This window comes from Geotrypetes seraphini, chromosome 2 (assembly GCF_902459505.1).
Source record: "Geotrypetes seraphini chromosome 2, aGeoSer1.1, whole genome shotgun sequence".
Classification (NCBI taxonomy): Eukaryota; Metazoa; Chordata; class Amphibia; order Gymnophiona; family Dermophiidae; genus Geotrypetes; species Geotrypetes seraphini.
Window position 1 is genome coordinate 438918130 of NC_047085.1, and position 21529 is coordinate 438939658.

Consider the following 21529-nt stretch of genomic DNA (forward strand, 5'->3'; position numbering starts at 1 on the left):
AGTCAGGATAACCACAGTGAAGATGGCTGAGACAGATTTGCATGCATTCTTCAGTGTATGTAAAGGTATTTGATCCATATTCTGAGCTATGCAGTAAATACAGGCATTAGCTGTGGGTTCACCTGGACAGATTTGGTAAGCTTTGCAGAGAGAATGATTCTCCTTCCCAGTAGGTGTCGGTCACTTTGGCAAACTGGCTCCAATAACCCGTGATTGACCCCGAGGGAGTGGCTCCTCCTCCCTTCTCCTCATAGTCTCACCTCTCTCCTCACTCCAGACAACTGCAGCCTCTGCTCTCGCCGCACGGGGACGCCCTCCGCAGCGGCGTCGCTCGCCCGAGCCGCTAGGTGGCTTGGAAAGTCGCTGGCGGAGCGGACGCGCCGTGCTGCAGTCCCTGGCCAAGGCGCTGACAATTCAAGGAAATTGCAAGCCCGACAGAAAGCACCGGTCCAGCTGCCGGGAGGGGAGCCGCCTGCCGTCACCGCTCCTGCTCCCCCGTTTTCGTTCCGGCGGTCCCCGAAGGCGAGGGCTGCCAGCCCGAGTGCACCCGGGAGAGCTGCGCAGCGGCGATCGGTGCTGCCGGCCGACGATGTCTGCCCACGGGGTACAGTTCTGCAGGGTGTCGCCGGGGACGGAGAGGAGAGGCAGCCCGAAAGTGGCAAGTAAGTGAGGGGGAGGGGAGCGGCATCGCCTCTCAGGAGCGCGGGGAAGTTTGTCGAGGGTGAGTCCGGGAAAGGCGACTTGGGATCGGACCCCGAAGGGGACAGGCTCGGGTGTTTTCCATCGCTGAATCCCGGGCGCAGACCTGATTTCTTCCCGCTTTGCCTCAGATCAACTCATTAGTGGCCCCAGACCGTATAGGTACTTGGGCGAATCGGATCTCAGTGATTGTGTTCCGGGAACTGCAATGTCCCCCCCCCCCAAAAAAAAAAAAAAATGACAAGCTTTGTCTCTCGGGAAAGGACACAGGCTTTATAAGGTTTACCAGTTAACTTTGAACGTGTCCTCTTGGCTCGCAAGGATTGAATCGCACCTGCCGGCTTCTGATAAGGAGCGATTATTTCCTAGAGGTTGCCTTGTAGAACAGTCACTAGAGAGGAAGTGCTGATCCGTGGCGTGCAGAAGTTTGCAGCAGATTCGTTTCTTTCGAAAGTTGCCCTGGTTTCACTTCCAAGAAGCGCCAGGACTCCAGATTTCTTGCTAACCGAGTTAGTTAACGCTTTGGTCAGAGAGGCCGAGGAGGGGCCGGAATGGGGGGGAGAGGTGGTGGGGGAAGGGGAAGAGCCCCTCGTATCCTCCCGAGCGAGATAGGTAGAGCTGTTTGAATAGCTGTTTTGTGGGAACAAGCTTATTTTCAGAATCATTTCTTATTATACAGGTGTCTGATTCAGTCTATTCATGAAAAATGAAACTGCTTTATTAAAGAAAAAAAATATGAAGATAACATTAGACTTTTCTCCATTTATTTGTTTTACCTTTTCTGAACTTGAAACCTAAATATGTCTCTTGCGTTTGTACGACATATAGGGCTCCTTTTGCAAAGCTGCGATAGCGTTTTTAGCGCGCGCTGAATTGCCCCGCGCGCTAGATGCTAACGCCAGCATTGAGCCGGCGTTAGTTCTAGCCGCGTAGCGCAGGTTTAGCGTGCGCTAAAATGCTGCGTGCGCTAAAAACGCAGTAAAAGGGGCCCATAATGATAAAACGTTAAGAAGAATTCTAAATCCATTCCAGAAACATGGCAGTTCTGACACCTTAGGCAACCTCGGTGGCAGTAGTTTGTGGAGAAAATGAATTGACCTAATAATGAATTGCTATAACTCCTGTTGTTTTGGTAAAAAATAAAAATAAAATAAAATCCATCTTCTGCTGGTAATTATAGGTGATGATGCCCTCAGTTTTATTTTAAGAATATCAGTACAGGGCAAAAAGAAGGAAGCTGTCTTTGTGAATACAGTGCCTGCCAGATGAATTAATCTGAGGCTGATTTCACAGTCCAAACTTTGACATTTCCCCTTTCTCCCATTTTGATCTAGTGCTTGTGTGTGTGTGTTCTGAGCCCCCCTGGGAGAACAGTATAGAAAATTGAATAAATAAATGATATTTTGGAGAATCCCTTTTTATGTATTTATGCACACAGGGTTTGGGTTCCTATTTTGGAGTAATTGACATTTGCTGGGTTTATAGTTTGTGTGTGTGCATTTAAATTGCTTGAAATGAATTACTTTTTTCACAATACACTGCAAAATAATTAAAATCTGTGGCATGTATGTTTTAAGGAAGTCATTAAAAACAATCCTAGCTTCTTGGGATGTTAAAACCTGACACTGCAGAGATCTTTCGCAGCTAATCAAAAGCACACACTGAACTCTACATACTCTCTCTCCCCCCCCCCCCCACCTGTCTTTAGCACACTGTGGTAAGTATTTTCTTGAGGTAACATTAACCAGAGACAGTCTAGCTTAAGCCACAACTAGAGAATAACACGGGGACAAATTTCTCCCCGTCCCCGCGGGAACTCATTTTCCTGTCCCATTCTCGTGAGTTCTTTTCCTGTCCCTGCCCCATTTTTGCAAGCTCCATCTTCATCTGCACAAGCCTCAAACACTTTTAAAATCACAAGTGTTCGAGGCTTGTGCAGTTAAGGCAAAGCTTGCAGGAATGGAGCAGGGACAGGAACAGAGGCAAAACTCATGAGGACGGGACAGGGAAATTGAGTTCCTGCAGGGACGGAGACAAATTCGTCTTCGTGTCATTCTCTAACCCCCAATAACTTTACCACTAGTACGCTAGGAGAATTCCATCACACTGCAAATCAATTTGCTCACATATTACATTTAGATATGCAATGTTATGTTATTTTAGCATAATTTAAAAAAAAAAAAAAAATCGACCAAAGTTTAAAAAAAATAGTCTCTGTCTAGTTGGGGGAGAATGAGCAAATGTTAGGTTCGACTGTCAGCGAAAAACACTGGATTTTCTCATTTCTTTGTTGTTTACCCGGTTTCCATAAGATATTTTGACTGTACCCAAAGACCTGTTCATGGTACTTTTTTCATGTTTACTCCCAAAGATTGTCCAGAATTAATTAAACTGACTCACTTTATCTATTAATACCCTTTCAGGACCAAGGGACATATTTGTCCCATAACTTTAAAATCCTATAAATTTTGATTGGGATAGTCTACAGTTCTAAATTTGATATGTACGGATTCCATATGATACTGCCTTTATGTAAACAAACTGGTTCCGACATTCATTCATTAGCGTCGTTGCCAGATTGACGAGAAGATTCACTTGCCACACTGTCCATAAGCCAGAAGTGTGATTTTTTAAATAAAAATAATGATATTTCACAAAAAAAATCAATTTTTTGGCATCTGCAAGCCCTTTTTACCATAAAAATGTCGTCAAAACCACAAAAATTGGCCTACGATCCTTATGGTCCTGAAAGGGTTAAATAGAGGTGCTCCATAGAGGTTGATGCTGTAATATGCATCTTGCCTTGCTGTGCTCCTTTTCAACGGAAACATGAGTGTAATATATGGGCACACGTTCCAGGGTAAAACAGGTATATTTGTAAGGTGTTTTCATTCCCTTCTGCTGCCTTTGTGACCTGTCCATCACAAAAAATGTGAGACTGAGGGCTCCTTTTATCAAGCCGCGCTAGCGGCTTAACGCGCGTAATATCGCGTGCTTTAAACCGCCGGCTGCGCCAGCCGCTACCGCCTCCTCTTGAGCAGGCGCGGTAGTTTTTAGGCCAGCGCGGGGGTTAGCGTGGGATGAAAAGTCACGCGCGTCAACCCCGCTAGCGCGGCTTGATGAAAGGAGCCCCGAGTTGATGGTTGTTGTAACTCAGGCATTCTCAAGCCAGTATTCTAACGCCGGGTAAATTTGCACACTCTTTGGCATATTCTATGGTGAAGGTGTGGAATGATCTCCCTTCGGTTTTTAGAACTTAGTTATCACTGATACATTTTTGAAAACTATTAAAAACATATTTGTTTGAGAAATTTTTAGCTGACAACTGATAGAGGGCTTTTTTTGTCTAATCATTTGAAGACTATCATCCTTATTCCTTTTTTGTATTGTCTTATTAATGTGCTATTTTCTTACAACTTGTTAACCGGGTCGAGTCTCTTTGGGAAGGACCCGGTATATAAGACTGAGGATTAGATTAGATTAGATTAATTTTCAAGATAGCCACAATAAATGTGCATAAGATGAATTTGCATGTATTGTCTCCCTTGTATGCAAATCTACCTCATGCATATTCATTGCAGGTATCCTGAAAACCTGCGCCGCTGGGTGTGTCCCGAAGACTGGGTTTAAAACCCTAAATACATCACCGTTCCCAGTGGTGTGGTAAGGGGGTATGAGGGGGGCGGTCTGCCCCGGGGGCAGTCTTTCTCGGTGTGATGACACACATCTTCCTGCCCACCCCCTTCCCACTCCTCCCCCTGCTGCCTGCCCGCACCCCTTCCCCGTACCTTTTTATCTTCGGTGTATGCAGCGATGAACTTGCTGCCCGCGTCAGCTTTGGCACTTTCTCTGACATCACTTCTGGGAGGAAATGACATCAGAGAGAGAGCTCTGAAGCTGTCGCAGGCAGCAAGTTCATTGCTGCTTGCACCCAAGTTAAAAAGGTACGGGAGGGAGCTTGCGTGTGGCCGGGGGGGGGGGGGGGGACGACAGGGAAAAGGGCAGGAGAGGGGCACCACTGCCTCGGGCGCTGGTCATCCTCACTATACCACTGACCATTCCCGTGTCCGCAGATAACCGCGGAAAGCCATCCCCATATCATTCTTTAAGGAGAGAGGGAAGAATCAGAGTATGAATGGGCACAGCCACTGACCCTCAAGCCATGCACTGAAGAATGCTGGTATAGAAGGACTGAGGTTGAGATAGACACTAAAGAATGATACAGGATGGTTAGAACATAAGACCATAAGCGTTGCCATACTGGGACAGACTGAAGGTCCATTAAGCCCAGTATCCTGTTTCCAACAGAGGCCAACCCAGGTCCCAAGTACCTGGCAGAAGCACAAATAGTAGCAACATTCCAGAGCTGAGATTGTGATGTCATATGCCTCATTCCACCAATGAGTGATGTCACAATAGCTTCATTATTCTAAGGTTCCACCAAGCCCAGTATCCTGTTTCCAACAGAGGCCAACCCAGGTCCCAAGTACCTGGCAGAAACACAAATAGTAGCAACATTCCAGAGCTAAGTTTATGATGTCATAATGCCTCATTCCACCAATCAGAGATGTCACAATGGCTTCATTATCCTATACTTGGCTCACATAAGAATCAGAATATGAATGGACACAACCACAAACCCTCAAGCCTTGCATTGAAGAATGCTGGTGTAGAAGGACTGAGGTTGAGATAGACACTAAGGATGATACAGGATGGTTTCCCACAGTTATTCATGGGGACAGGAACGGTGATGAATTCTGTCACCGTCTCATTCTCCTACTTGGTATAAGTGACATCCAGCAAAAATGGAAAAATTCCAGCTATTGATGTTAATTTGTTTGCACTGAAAGTTGGAATTATTTAATAAACTATAGCACTAATACATTAAAAAAAATTGTGGTAACATGTTTGACAATTAGTGGCACAATTTGTGATTGCATGTTGAAATCTTTGTACAGCATACATGTCATAAGAAACTTGCCAAAGGCAGTTTGGTCTGTTAGCTTTAATGATGTCTACCAATATCATAGTGTTAGTGAAATTTCAGCTCCACACCTCCTCCCCAACTGCTCCCCAACCTTAAGGAGGTAGACTGGGGTTTCTAAAACCTGTCCTGTGATCTTCACAGCTAGTTGGGTTTTCAGGATGCCTACAATATGCATGAGATGAATTTGCATATAATGAGTCTCCTAATGCATATTCATTATGGCTATCTTGAAAAGCAAACTGTCTATGGTGTCCCCTGGACAGGTTTAGAAAGTACTGAGATAGTCTATCATTTGTCAAAAGTCTGACAATATCTGTAGAGATTATAAAGTTTGGAAATGTAAAAATACTGCTTTTATACATACTGTACATCTTTTATTGAGGGTTATCAGTTTGTCTGGATTGGGTGTTACATGACAAGATACATAATCTTTTGGCACAGTTTAATATGATCAACTTTGGCTTTGTTCTTAGAAAACTTCATCGACTTTGTGTAATGACAGCCTGTAAGACTTGTTCAAAGCTGGTATTCTAACTAAAAGGACAATGGGGCTCTGTCAGTAATTAATTTCAGTAAAGACTTGGTCTCACTGGAGATCACTTTCAGAGTAACCAGTCAGAATTCTAGCGAGTCTGATGTCGTATGGATTAATGCCATGCTCTGTTCCAACATTCTACAGATCCATCGCATTCTTCCTTAAAGAAAGGTGGTGCTGAAGCTTGGGGTGATGAAACTCTTGACTGCATCCATACGTACTCTATACTTAAGCTCACGTTGATTGTTTTATATGTAACAAATGCAAGGAAATGTTAAGGTCCATAATGGAGGGATCACAGTCTCCAGCCCAGATTCTATAAACAGCCACCTGAAATTAGGCACCTAGATCAGCATGCCTAGGCAATCTAGGTGCCTAACTTAACTTTCTTAATTAGCACAATCAGTGCTGTTAATTGAAAGCGCCATTAAAAAACAATAAAAAAATTAATTAACTGGTAGGCGCCTAACTTGCTAGTTGCCTGCCACTTCAAGGTAGGTGTCTACGTTGAGACACCTACCAGAAAGTAGGCATAGTTAGGAGTGGATTTTGGGGATGGCTTGACTTAGGTCCCAGTAGGAACCTAACTTAGGTGCACTCATTTAGGCCAAGAAAGCCCTGGCCTAAATGGAAGTTTGCCTAAGGTTTCAACACCTACCGCCGCCTGAGACCACTAGGTGGAATGCTATAAATCAGGGGTGCCCACACTTTTTGGGCTTGCGAACTACTTTTTAAATGACCAAGTCAAAATGATCTACCAACAATAAAATTAAAAAAAAAACACAAAGCACACTGTATGCATAGAAAATGTTAATCATCATTCCTATTTCAGGGTTTTTCAAAGAGGTCAAAGCAGATGACTCTAAGCACTATCACCTCAGTAACAACCATACAAAAATAGACAAATATACCCCCTCCCTTTTTACTAAACCACGATAGCAGTTTTTAGCGCAGGGAGCTGCGCTGAATGCCCAGCGCTGCTCTCGACACTCATAGGCTCCCTGCGCTAAAAACCTCTATTGCGGTTTAGTAAAAGGGGACCTTAGTGTAAAATATAGACAGCAGATATAAATTCAGACACATTTTGATCACTAAATTTAAAATAAAATCATTTTCCCTACCTTGTCTGGTGTCATGAGTCTCTGGTTGCACTTTCTTCTTCTGACTGTGCATACAATCTTTCTTCCCTTCTTTTAGCCTGTATGCTTCTTCTCCTCCAGACCTCATTCCTTCCCCCCAACTTTTCCTTCCTCTTCCCTGCCCTTTCTTTCTCTCTGCCTCCCTTTCATTTTTTTCTGTTTCTCTTCTTTCCTTCTGTCTCCCTGCCTGCCCTTTTTCTTTCTTTCTCCCTGCCCTCCCCCAAGCCACTGCCACTGCCATTACCATCGGGGACCAGGACCCAAACGCCACCAATAACAGGCCCCAAGCTCTCCCTGCTTCGGCCAACCAGCATTCCTCTCCCCGACGTCAATTCTGCCGTCGGGAAGAGGAAGGCTGATCAGCCCAAGATCGTGATCAACCTATTGGGGGAAATGCTGCCGGGTCCTGCCTTCGCGGAAACAGAAAGTAGGCAGGACCCGGCAGGAACAAGAACAAATGCTTCACTAACCTGTCTCCCGCATTAGCCCGTAGCAAACGCTTGCTTCAGGGCTCTCAACATGTGCGTGCCGGCTTCCCTTCTCCACCCCCCCCCTCCCCGGACATAACTTCCGGTTTCGGAGGGAAGAGAAGAGAAGCCTGTACGCACACGTTAGAGCCCGGAGCATAAGTTCGCTAGGGGCTGAAATCTCCAAGCCGGTTGTTTTTTTTTGGGGGGGGGGTTAATGTTCAGCAGCGGCAGATGACAGCTGGGCGGACCGCCCAGCTAAAAGGCCCTAGGGAGAACACTGGAGAGGAAGGCTGATCGGCCCGTAGATCAGGACGGCAACACGAGTGCGATCGACTCGAGTTGCCTTCCTGAGCTACTGGTCGATCGCGATCGACGCGTTGGGCACCCCTGCTATAAATGATTGACCATTGCACTCAACACCTAGAAATTAGGCAGTGTTTATAGAATCAGGGCCTCCATGTTCTTTATTTCCTTTCATGGGGGGGTAATAGTTTCCATTTTGGTGTATAATCTTGGTTTATATTAATACCAATCTGGAAAGATTTCAGGAAAATGTCGTGTAAATGCTGACATTGAGTTAGCTGTTACGTGATGTGGAGACATTTGAACAAAAGGATTTTTCCAATGTCATGTCCATGGGCAAAATGTTTACTGCATCTGACCCTTAGTAAGCAGTGTTTGATGTCTTGTTGGCAGTGTCTGAGGTCCAAATGCTGCTTTTCCATGGATAAATACAGATGGGTTTGAAGTTGGATTCATCTGTAGGTTTTATTTGGGATAGATCCCCAGAACAGCCATCAAAGGAAACAATTAAAGGAGATTATGCTTGCCTGGGCAAGTTACTTTTGCAGAGAACCTTAGTTCCCACGTGGTTCTTAGTGGGAGATCTGCCAGGGATGCTTAGGATGCTCACAGAGATGGAGCTTTTTAGCAATTCAAAATTGCTAAGGGTTACATTATAGCAGACGGCAATAAAGTTCATTGCTACTTTATAAGGCACAGGCATTAATTGTTTAAGGTTCCAAGCACAGACTAAATTTATTGTAAATCCTGACAGAATTTAAAAAAAAAAACAACAACTTTGTTCATTAATATTTCATTATTCATTGTAAGAACGTGAGATGAATAAACACAATATACCAAGTGCCTTAGAAGATATTAATGGTCACCATAAAATAAAAATCTATAGTTTTGCCTAAATATAATAATCATCACATCCACATTGGTAGAAATCTATGTATCATCTCTCAGTTTGGGAAAAAGACAAATTACAAACAATTAAAGCCATAAAAAGAAAAGCTAGATATACAGAGAAACAAATCTTTACCAAGCACACAGAATCATCTGCCTCAATGCCTTGCATGTCTTGCACAGAAGAGAAAGGAAATGTTAGGTTTATCTAGAGAGGCATCATGATTTACCCTTTTTTCAACATTTTATTTACTAAATATTCTTGAGTATTGTCTTTCCAATGAATTTGAGAGAATCCTTATGTGAGGCTAAACCAGATTCACACTGTCTCCTAGAGAGCAGTGTAAATAGAAATGCATGGCCAGATCCTTAAGGCCCCATGGGAGGGGCCTTAGAGATCTGGCCAATCGGAGATGTAAGCCACTCCCAGTGTATTCCAGAATGCATTGAGAAGGAGGCCTAAGACTTTGGTTGGCCCAGGTGCCTAAAGCCCCTCTTATGGGAGGGGCCTTAGGTGCCTGGGCCAAACATGGGCTTAAGCCTCTCCCCAGAGCATCCCAGGATGCATCAGGAAGGGGAAGGCCTGCCAGTCTGAAAAGGCGGGCCTTTCAGCCAGAGGAAGTAGGCATCCCTCTGGCTGGCCTTCCAGATAAAGGTATGGGGAAGGGATCTGGGTGGGTTTTGGGGTGTGTTCGGGAGGTCATGTGTTTGGGAGGGTGGCTGGCAGGAGGTAGTGAGCAATGGGCATCCCTCCTGCCGGGGATGTTAGGGGGGCTGCTAGCAAGAGGAAGTGGCATCCCTCCTGCCAGGTATGCTGCCTATGTGTTTGTGTGTGCCAGCAGGAGCGATTGGGCATCCCTCTTGCTGGTTGGGGTGTCTATCTGCGGCTGCTGGCTCAGCTGATCATGGCAGGGGAATTCCCCCCTCCGCAATCACAACCCTCACTTATTTGGGTCAATGACAGGATGGCAAGAGAGCTAGCAAAGCCAATGATCCAGCTTTGGCTCATCTAATTGCCTCCTCTTTAAATGCAGCTTGCTTGTCTGTTGCTATATTTCTTACTTATTCCTTTTCAAAAACAAATACTAAACAACAGCAAATCTTTTTTACTTATCTTTTTAATGCAGGCAGTGTCTCTAGCATGCCCCGGCGGGACCCGTTTCGCCCACAAGGGCTTTTTCAAGGGTTGAGAAAGGAGCTCTCCTTCAGCGTCCTTCCCACATTATGGCATCTCTCTCTCCTCCTTTCCTTCTCTTCCCTGGTCTGGCATCTCTCTCCGTCCCTTCTCTGGTCTGGCATTTCTTCCCTTGCCTGGTCTGGAATTTCTCCTCTTCCCTTCCTGGCTCTCCCCAAAAATACCTTAAAAATCCTTAATGGCCTCTTTCCTGTCTGCTGCCGCTGCTAGACTCACCAGTAAATACATTTTTAAAATGGATGCCAATGCTTCATATGGCAGCCTCACAAGATTTGTGGAAGTATCATAAGGCTGCCATATGAAGTCTCAGCAGCCATTTTGAAAATGTACTAGCGGCCTCTAGAACACCTGGATTTTTAAGACAAGTGTGTGGAGGGCTGGCCTATTTCTCCATTAACGCGGGACTACTGCAGTATTGGTTCTCATTCCAATGGCAATACCATGGAATGGTCTACCAGCACCACAGTAATACTGGGTGATTTCCTGACATGGTCCCCATTACTATAGTAACTGTGGTATCACTCTCTAATTCCAGCTTATATTTCATTTGACTGAATACCATTCAGTGAGAACCTAATGTTCACAAAAACAGAGACTGTTGGATGTGCTATCTTCATGTAATCCACAGAAAGCTGTCTTACAGAATCATATAGTTGCCATCATGGGTCCTCACTTATGGAACTCTTTGCCTTTAGAATTAAGACTAATGAATGAATTGAAAGATTTCCTTAAGAAAATCAAGGCTTGGCTATTTGTGGATTCATTTTCTTTTTCACATGCCTGTATTAGGCCAACTTGGATGTTGGGAAAGCAGGTGGGGAGTGTTTTAAGTATATATGTTGTTTTTGTTTAAATCGTTTATAGAAAACAGAGAAACAGAGAAAAATGAAGACAGATAAAGATCATTTAGTCTATCTAGTCTGCCTAACCATGCCATCTACTTACTATCCCCTCCTTTCCCTTAGAGATCCAATTTACTTGTACCAAGCTTTCTTGAATTCAGATACATTTTTCGTCTCTACCACCTCCACCTGGAGGTCATTCCATGCATTCACTACCCTTTCTGTGAAAAATTATTTTCTGAGGTTACTTCTGAATCTATCCCCTTTCACCTTCATCTTATGACCCCTCATTCCAGAGCATCTTTGCAACTGAATGAGACTCACCTCGTGTATTTCTGTCACATAGATATTTAAATGTATCTATTATATTGCCCATATCCCACCTGTCCTCCAAAGCATGCATGATTGAGATCTTTAAGTCTGTCCTCAAATGCTTTAAGATGAAGATCACCGACCATTTTAGTAACTGTCCTTTGGACTGACTCCATCCTGTTTATATCTTTTTGAAGGTGTGGTCTCTAGAATTATATACAGTATTCTAAATTAGGTTTCACCAGAGCCTTATACAGGGCCATCATTACCTCCTTTTTCCTACTGCCCATTCCTCTCCCCATGCAACCAAGCATCCTTCTAGCTTTTGCTGTCACCTTTTCTACCTGTTTGACCAGCATAAGATCATCACTCCTCTTTCTTTCACAAAAATTCTTCACCCCCTAAACTGTACTGTTCCCTCGGGTTTTTGCATCCTAAATACATTACCCTGAAATTCTTAGCATTAAATTTGTGCTGTCAAATTCCATACCATTTGGCTTCACCAGGTCCTTCCTCATATTATCTACACCATCAGGGGTGTCTACCCTACTGTAGAAGTCTTCCGCAAAGAGGTAAATCTTACCAGACAGCCCTTCAGCAATATCACTTAGAAAAATGTTAAAAATAATTGGCCCAGGGACCAACTCTGTGACACACCACTGATAATGTCCCTTTCCTCAGAGTAAGCTCTGTTTACCACTACACTCTGTCGCTTTCCACTCAATCTTCTATTCAAAAGTAGGCACCCGGAAATCTAGGCCAGGCACCTACCTTTTGACAAGAATCACATCTACAAAGGCACTTTGGAATGCCTAAGGTCATTTCCAGCGTTAACTATGCCTCCTTGCTGTAATCACTGCATTATTCTCATTGTAAACTGCTTTGAACTTATGGTATAGCGGTATATAAGAAATAAAATTATTATTATTACTTCAACCTTAGGCCTTCTAAGGCACTTCCGTAGATGCAATTAACCCCTCTTTTATGAAGCTGTGTTAGGCTTTTTTATCTCCGGCCACAATGGTAAAAGCTCCAACACTCATAGAATTCCTATGAGTGTCAGAGCTAATATCGCTATGACCAGCGATAAAATGACCTATGATAAAAAAGCCAAATGCAGCTTCATAAAAGGGGGCCTAAGTTAGGCACTGGTAGGTTTTGCCTAATATAAGGAGCCATTTATAGAATATGGTCCTGTGTGTGTGTCTATGAACATTGTAAAGCCCATGGAGGAGATTTTTAAAAAATCCTACTGATCAGCTTATCACAATAAGGACTAAATTCTATAAATGGCGCCCATATTTGAATACATAAAAATTGAGCGCCGTTCACACAATAATGCTTAACACTGGGATCCATGCCCAATGTTAAGTGCAAGGATTTAAACCAAGTGAAACCTGATGTAAATCTTATTTTATGACTGTGCAATTTCTAGTAACACTACTGGTCTGCCCATGTCTGTCACTTTGGGGGCCAATATTGGGGACACTCAGTTTATTTATTAGATGCCTGTTTGGAACAATGGCTTTGCTAAAATCTAAATACACCATATCTAGTGCTCTCCCTCTATCCTGACTACTTTCCACCAGCTTCTCTTAATTTTTCAGATATTTTTGCCTGTATTTCTCTCTTTACTTATTCAGCTACTACTTTTGAGAAACAAAATGGCCTTCATTTCCTTTTTCTTTTGCTTACTGTCCTTACAAAATGGTTTGTTGCCCTTATAATAGCTCCTTTCAGTTTTGTCCATTGCTTTCCTACTTCCAGATGTTTCCATCCAGACAACTGCTTGACATAATAATCCCCCATCTGACCTTCACTTTTGAATGAACTCTCTCTATACCTGTCTTAATATGAAACCACTAATGTCTCCTGTTCAAAGGCTAACTTTAGATCAAGAGAATCTTTTACTTTTAAAAGAGTATTTACTCAATCTTGTCAAGAGTGGAGACTGCTAATCTCAAGTGTTCACTGTCAATTACCAGAACTAATCTTGGTATATTGACCTTTCTGGTGAACTATCATTGATATGAGTCTATCTACTTTTTCCTTTTTATTTTTTTTATGTTATTTAAACCTCTGTTTTAGTACTATTGTTCTTTATGTCAATAGTATTCTTTAATACTTAGCTCAAATGTTGTTTGTCGCCCGACTGGCTGACTCTGGCTTGTTATGACGGAAGATCTCCGTTTCGCTCTTGTTTGTTACTAAGAGCTTCTTCAGAATTGAGTGATGTATTGTGCAAATTTTTCTAAACACAAAGAAATAAAATATTTTATATTCCTTATTTAATATCTTATTTTATAAAACCTCTTATTCTAATCGTCTATAAAGGCTTCGGGAAACCGTCCTCTAAATTTATTTTAAATACCATATTTCTTAAAATTTCACTTGCAATATTGATTTTATACTCTGATACATATATATCTTACTTAGTCATACTACACAAGTTTTCTGTGTTTGATTAATTTACTTACTGTTTGATGTAACTCTAGTGGTTTTCTGCAAATATTATAATTTTTAAGTCCTCGACGCGTTGTTTGCTCTGGTTTTTAACGGCGTTCGATGACATATCCGGCGCCCCTTCCCCGGAAGTAATACATTTATTTCCCTTTTTTTTCTCTTTTTTTTGTTTACATCTCATGCTCTCTTTTATTTTATGTGACCATGTATATACCGGTCTTTCCCTACACTTTTGAAATTCCACGGTGGGGTCATCAGTCAAGCAAGAATAAACATTGGAATCAGACAATTGACGCATCGCTTCTGCCTCATACATAAAGGTGTCCAGCACAACAGTGTCATTCAAGTCTTATTAAACACTAGAAATGACTACAAGTGATAGTAATTATTGATAAAAAGTATAAAAGAAAAAAAAGCAGAAAAAGTAGAATTAATACGGAGGAGGAGGTACCATGGGGTAAATGAAGAGTATTTCCTTTCAAACATATCTGTTTGTTGGGCTGTCTGATACCCCTTTCGGACCTCATTAAGAACTCATTATTTTTTGGGTGAATTCTTCACTGGACTCTGTAAATATTTTTTGTATGAGATATCTTCAAACAACTATTGAAAATATATGATAGTAAGATGGCTCAACTATCCATAAAAGAGGAATTAATACGGGGGGTTAAATCCCATCCAAAAAATAATTTCAGTTTGAGGGATCTAAAAAAATGATGAAGATGAGCATAAGTGTCATAAGCGTCAGTTGGAAAAAACGGAACAAATGACATGCCTAACTGTAAAACAGACAATTCAGTGGCAGAAAGATTTTTAGCAGAAAGATTAAAGACCACATGATCTAATTCTTTGCCACCCGCCGAGTTTTGGTTTTGTTGGACATGTTCACTTGGTTGGCTGAAAGTCCCACTGGAGTTGGTATGCGTAAAAAAGAAGGTAAATTAACATCAATGTTCTTAGAAAGAGAGGATCCCAAAACGGATGAAGGTTGAGAACTATCAATGGAAGAATCACTGGAGGTATTAATAAAAGCTATCCTTTTCTTGGAATTAGGGTGATTACGTCTAGATTTCCTGCCCTTGTCCATCCAGGGGTAAACATAACCACGTGTGTAATCAGCCTCATCCCATTTAAATTTACTAATCTTTTGCTTACGGATATCTTGTTTATATAATTCCATTTGTTTCATATGTTCAGTATATTGTGTACCAAATTCAGACATATCATCAGCCGCCCTTAGCTGTTCAAGTCGTGTGATTAATTCACTATCAATATCTGCGATGATGGAATTCAAGTGATCAATGGTCAACAACATCAAATCTAATGAGCACTGAGAAAGTACTAAATTCCACCTAGTGACATTCAGTATTTTCTAAGAAGCGTGGTTCTTTATTCAAACGTAAACCACGTGGTATTCTTTGAAGATGACAGTATTCCAGCAATGAAGCCGCATGGAGCTGTTCTCTAATAAGAGTTTTGTGTAATTTGGCAATGGACAACCAGTCAGCTTCAGGGTTAACGTACTCTAGTTCTGAATCAAACAACCTGTTGCCACTCATAAGTTGGGTAATTTTCTCCGCTGACAAGCCAAGTTTGGACTCCCTCCCAATAGACGCCATAAGCTCTCAAAAAATTGTATTAAACAAAATTTCAGTTTATTTTGCTTTATTATCTTTAACATATAATGCCACTCCCTCCTTATCTTCCTACCCTGTCTTTCCTGAACAGATTATAGACTGGTATAACTATATCCCAATCATGGTCTGTGAACCAAGTCTTCATGATTTTCCACTAAATCCAAATCAGCCTCTTTCATCACAGCTTCTAGATCCTAAACTTTATTTCCCATACTATGGACATTAGTATATACCGCTTTCCAGACATTGCCCCCTTTTCCCATGTGTGCAGAGATATTAATGATTCACTTACCCGAGGGCTTATACTTACCGGGGGGCTTTGATCACCTAGCCCCAACAATTCTGATTTAAAGACTCTAGTGCCGAAGACACTTCTTCCCTTCATTAATAGATTCTTTATTGTAAACCACCTAAAATTTTGGGATACATAGGCAGCATATAAACATGTTAAAATAAGGTATGGAGATTTGGAATTACCAGGCATTCCTTTGCTGGAGAAAACAGATGTCACTGGTGGCTCCTGCAGGTTCCTCCGTTCCTTCTCACTCCCCTCGTACCTCCAGATTCTATATATGGTACCCAAAACTGCGTGCCAAAATTTGGCATGCATTAGGCATATTCCACAATTGCATGTGCAACTTAATTGACAAATGTACAGTTAATTGGCAGTAATTGGGCGCTAACAATCAATTATTAGCACACAGTTTGAATGTAGGCACACATCATTGTAGTCAGTATTCTATAAAGATGCGTGCGTAAATTTTACACGTGGATCTTAAAAGGAGGCATGGCCATGGGAGGGGCATGAGTGGATCAGGAATGTTTCTAGAAATTGCACACAATCATGGAATAAGGTGGATGTACATCTAATTTAGACACAAGATTTACATCAGGTTTCACTTGGTGTAAATCCTTGCACTTAAAATTGAGCATGTATCCCAGCGTTAAGCATTATGGTGTGAACGGTGCTCAATTTTTATGTGTGCTCAAATTTGGGTGTCATTTATAGAATTTAGTCCTTATTGTCATGAACTGATCAGCAGGATTTTTTTAAAATCTCCCCTCCGGGCTTTACAATGTTCATAGACACACAGAAGTTCATATTCTATAAATGGCGCCTTACTTAGACGCCAGTAAGCGTCCTACCAGCGCCTAACTTAGGCCCCCTTTTATGAAGCCACAATAGGCTTTGTTATCACTGGCCGTGGCAGTATTACCTCCGACACCCATAGGAATTTATGAGCGTCGGAGCTTTTATCACCGCGGCTGGTGATAAAAAAGCCTAACGCAACCATTTAAAAATGATTTAAAAAATCTTTTTTTTGTAAAAACAAAAATATATAGGCACATTCATTGCATCTACGGAGAACACTTCAGATCAAAGTAGGCATGGTTAGTGCAAGAAACGACTTTAGGCATTCTAAAGTGCCTCTGTAGACGTGATTCTTGTCAAAAGTAGGTACCTGGTCTACATTTCCAGTGCCTACCTTTGACAAAAGCCGCAATTCTGTAAACATTGCCTTTGCATGATTGACATGCGATTAGCAGCTGTTTTTATAGGCAGCCACTGATAATGGTGCTGTTTACAGAATCCAGCCCATAGAGTCTTTCCGTATCTTTTTTTTTTTTTTGTATTAACTAGATTACTCATCACGCTAAGCTTTATCATTTATTCAATTCAGCTGACAGAGATCATTTTCTTTGATTAAAGAAGTGCTCAGTGCTCAGGATTGTGTAAACTTTACATGTGTCTCTTCTCCCTTATGGTTTCAGTTTAGGTGATTGCCTCTAAGTACTAGCAATAAGAAACTGTTATGCAGCTAAAAAGAAAAAAAAAAAAAAATGCCATCCAGTGTACAACAGATTTTCATTTAATATGAATACTGTTTGCTACAGTACTGCATTAGTTTAAAAATTTGTATCGCATCCCTCCTGTTACTTTCATTAACGTTCAATTTCAGCCACAGGGATAGATGATCAGTCCCAAATTTAAAATACATTTTAAAACCATTCATGAAATAATATAATTTAGAGTTCTTAGCTGAAATACATGTATCTTATTCCAACTGCAGAAGAATGAGGCATGAGAGGCAGTGTTGTGCTCATCTATTCAGATCTTTTCTGTTTTCAAAATTTACAGACTTGGAAATGCATTTTTCTTAATCATTTTTTTTTCTTTTTGAATAGCTAATCCAGGCATGTTCTGCTAGCGATGCTCTAAATTTGATCCTGTTAAATCTTCAGAAATAGTTGCAAGGGGGTGCTGAAAAGTTCTCAGCCCAACCATCCAACTTCCTAAATTCCGAGCATTATTTTGCCACTGTAGCTGAAAAGAGTGTTATCTTATTTCATTAATTGCCAATTTGCAGAAGCGAAATTCTAGGTTTTTGACATTGTTTCAGATCATTGATTGAACAGTATCCTTGCCGTTCTCGTCTTGATTGGGCTGAGAACTTTTCAGCACCTCCTGGTATGGGTTTCAGCCCTTCTGGTACTCAAGATTTCAGTGCAGATCCATTTCTGTCTGAATTATTCTGTTCTAGGTGGTTAAGGGGGAAGTTACGAACATAGAAACATAGAAGATGATGGCAGAAAAGGGCCACGGCCCAACAAGTCTGCCCACTCTAAAGACCCGCCTCCTAATTTCTTCCTTGAAGTGATCCCACATGCTTATCCCATTTTCTCTTAAAATCCAGCATGCTGCTGGCCTCAATTACCTGAGTAGTATAATGGGTACACCTCATGTCAAAATGATTGACAGCTGTCAGCGATAAGGATCGACCAATCAGCGTTCACTTCTGGGTTAAGCCCCGCCCATTGTCCTGCCTTAGTCTCCGCCCATGCCCTGCCCCTCCCATAGGAATGAATGGTGGTAGCCCTGCCCATGGCCCCGCCCCCGCCCCCACCCCACTCTTCACCTATGCCCCGCCCCTCCCATAGGAATGAATGGTGGTAGCCCTGCCCATGACCCCGCCCCCACCCATGGCCTGCCCCTCGAGCCCCACCCCTCCCATTGCCACGCCCCCTCATGTCCCGCCCCGGAAATGCACTTTTTGATGACATCACCGGAAATGGGAGTGCCTGCCCCTACCGGAAATGCGCTTTTCTGATGACAGGCGGAAATAGGGTAAATGAAGCGACGGAAATGCGCTTTTCTGACCACGTAGGCGGAAATAGGGTAAATGACGCGGCGGAAATGCGCTTTTCTGACCACGTAGGCGGAAATAAGGGAAACAGACTTAGTCAAAACCCCCACCCGGAAATGATGTGGCCAGAAAAGAAGCGTCTTTATTTTAACAGTTTTTAGTTAAAAGACAGGGTTTAAGAGCTCACGGATACAGCAGATCACAAAACAAAAGGCATTCACAAAATCATTCCTGCTTTTAAAACAGAGCAGGGGCAGAAACAATTAAAGGTTGCATTTGCTTTTAACACACTTTCAGTAGGAATTCTGAGCTAATGGTTAATGGGCCAGCTCCCCTATTGTCATGGTATCTGCTTGCGACTTTCTAACATTTTCCCGATCTACAATTTATAACATAGCATAAACGTTAATACTTTTAATAATGCAACCTTTGATTGTTTCTGCCCCTGCTCTGTTTTAAAAGCAGGAATAATTTTGTGAATGCCTTTTGTTTTGTAATCTGCTCTATCCGTGAGCTCTTAAACCCTGTCTTTTAACTAAAAACTGTTAAACTAAAGACGCTTCTTTTCTGGCCACATCATTTCCGGGTGGGGGTTTTGACTAAGTCTGTTTCCCCTATTTCCGCCTACGTGGTCAGAAAAGCGCATTTCCGCCGCATCATTTACCCTATTTCCGCCTACGTGGTCAGAAAAGCGCATTTCCGTCGCTTCATTTACCCTATTTCCGCCTATGTCATCAGAAAAGCGCATTTCCGGTAGGGGCAGGCACTCCCATTTCCGGTGATGTCATCAGAAAGCGTATTTCCGGGGTCAAACATGCCCCCATTTCCGGTGATGTCATCAAAAAGTGCATTTCCGGGGTGGGACATGAGGGGGCGGGGCAATTGGAGGGACGGGGCTTGAGGGGCTGGGCCATGGGCGGGGGCGGGGGTCATGGGCGGGGCTACCACCATTCATTCCTATGGGAGGGGCGGGGCATAGGTGAAGAGTGGGGCGGGGCCATGGGTGGAGCAGGGCCATGGGTGGGGCTACCACCATTCATTCCTATGGGAGGGGCGGGGCATGGGCAGAGACTAAGGCGGGACAATGGGCGGGGCTTAACCCAGAAGTGAACACTGATTGGTCGATCCTTATCTCTGACAGCTGTCAATCATTTTGACATGAGGTGTACCCATTATACTACTTACCTGCAGTGGAAGACTATTCCAATGATCAACCACCCTTTCGGTAAAGAAATACTTCCTGGTGTCACCATGAAATCTCCCACCCCTGAGTTTCAAAGGATGTCCTCTTGTTGCCGTATGTCCTTTAAGAAAGAAGATATCCTCTTCTACCTCAATACAGCCCGTGACATATTTGAACGTCTCAATCATGTCTCCCCTCCTCATAAGCTACAGTTACGATGTGTTATTTTACTGTTAACACCAGTTATTAGTAACTAAGTCTCATTATATAAAATGAAACTTGTGCTAAAATAGCTTGAGTTAGTGGTAAAATAACCCATCTTAATGTAGCCCACATTGACAACTACACTTCCCCCTCCGTATTCGCAAATTCCATATCTACGGATTCGCTTATTCACGGTTTTAAACCTAAAAATACTTTTTCTTTTTTTGGGTTATTTTAAGCCCTGAAAGCCCCCCGCCCCCCACACTTAAGCCTTACCTGGTGGTCTAGCAGGTTTTCAGGCAGGAGTGATCTTCCCACACTCCTGCCCCGTGCAGATTGCTCACAGGAAATGGCTTGAGAGACTACAGGAGCTCAAGGCAGCTTTTTCCTGTGAGCGATCTGCACAGGGCAGGAGCATGGGAAGATTGCTCCTGCCTCAAAACCCGCTAGACCACCAGGTAAGGTTTAAGGGGGGGCTTAATATAGCCGGGGGAAGTGGAGATTAGGGGCAGAACGGGCCTGAATATTATTCGCGGTTTTTTAATATTCGCGGCCCGGCTCTGCCCTTAACCCCCACGAATATGGAGGGGGAAGTGTACACCTAAATAACCTCCATCAGGTGCTATTTGTAGCGATTTGTCCATTAAAAGGAAAATATACACACAAATGGACATAGAAACATGCACAGATTAAATTAGCATAAATTCTGTTAATTTAGTCCATTAGTAGAAGAAATGATTTAGAAAAAATCAGGGTGCATACACAATTGTTAAGTAATAATCTTTTCCACATAGCAGTAAATCTGAATAAATGATCCAGTACAGTTATTAAGGAATAAAATAAATTAAACATGTTTGTGTGACTTCTGCAGTAACATTATTGAGTCAGAATTCTTGGAAGAGCTTAATTATGCCACTTGAAAACTGATGATCTTTTACCAATACATTTATGAAAACAGATAATATACTTTATTAGAGGAGGGGCATGAGCTTGATCCCCTTATCTTGACTGCTTTTCTCATGTGGGTGTGGTGCTCTGTGATATATTGCTCGATGAAGAAACAGAGAATAAAATTAATACGCAGGTGAGACAGACCAGATGTAAAAGGTAAGTATGAATTCATGCTGACATAGAATCGAAGAGCACACCAAGGTGACACTTCTGTGAAAAAGCACCTTCTAAGACCAGACCACTGTATTGTAGATAAGGGTCACAGTGCCCACCTTTGTGGCTTTAGGGGACAGAGTAGATACAGGGGATGGAGAGTTACAGACTGCGGGGGGGTTTATTCCCTTAGGCGTGTGGACAACAAAAGGCCACTATGAGCAAATTTTGATTTTTGTTCTGAGATTCCATTTTAATCATGAACAAAGCTAATAAAAAATACAGGTTTTCTTGGTTTCTTCAGAGACACTTGGCCAAAAGAGGTAGTGAGGGTTTATGAGAACATAACAGCAGTAAGAAGTTGGTTTCACAAGCGCAAGGGTTTTATCTTATACGTAGGAGAGATACAGAATAGATTCCAG

General features: G+C 42.5%; 1 protein-coding gene across 1 annotated transcript in view; it reads left to right on the forward strand.

Annotated features, from left to right (window-relative positions):
• Positions 1-379: 379 nt before the first annotated feature.
• KIAA1217 (KIAA1217 ortholog) overlaps positions 380-21529 on the forward strand; it is a 1295419-nt gene continuing 1274269 nt past the window's right edge. Inside the window, exon 1 of the mRNA XM_033931366.1 lies at positions 380-662. Within this exon, the coding sequence (XP_033787257.1) occupies positions 590-662 (73 nt within the window). The 5' untranslated portion in view covers positions 380-589. The remainder of the gene's footprint in view (positions 663-21529) is intronic.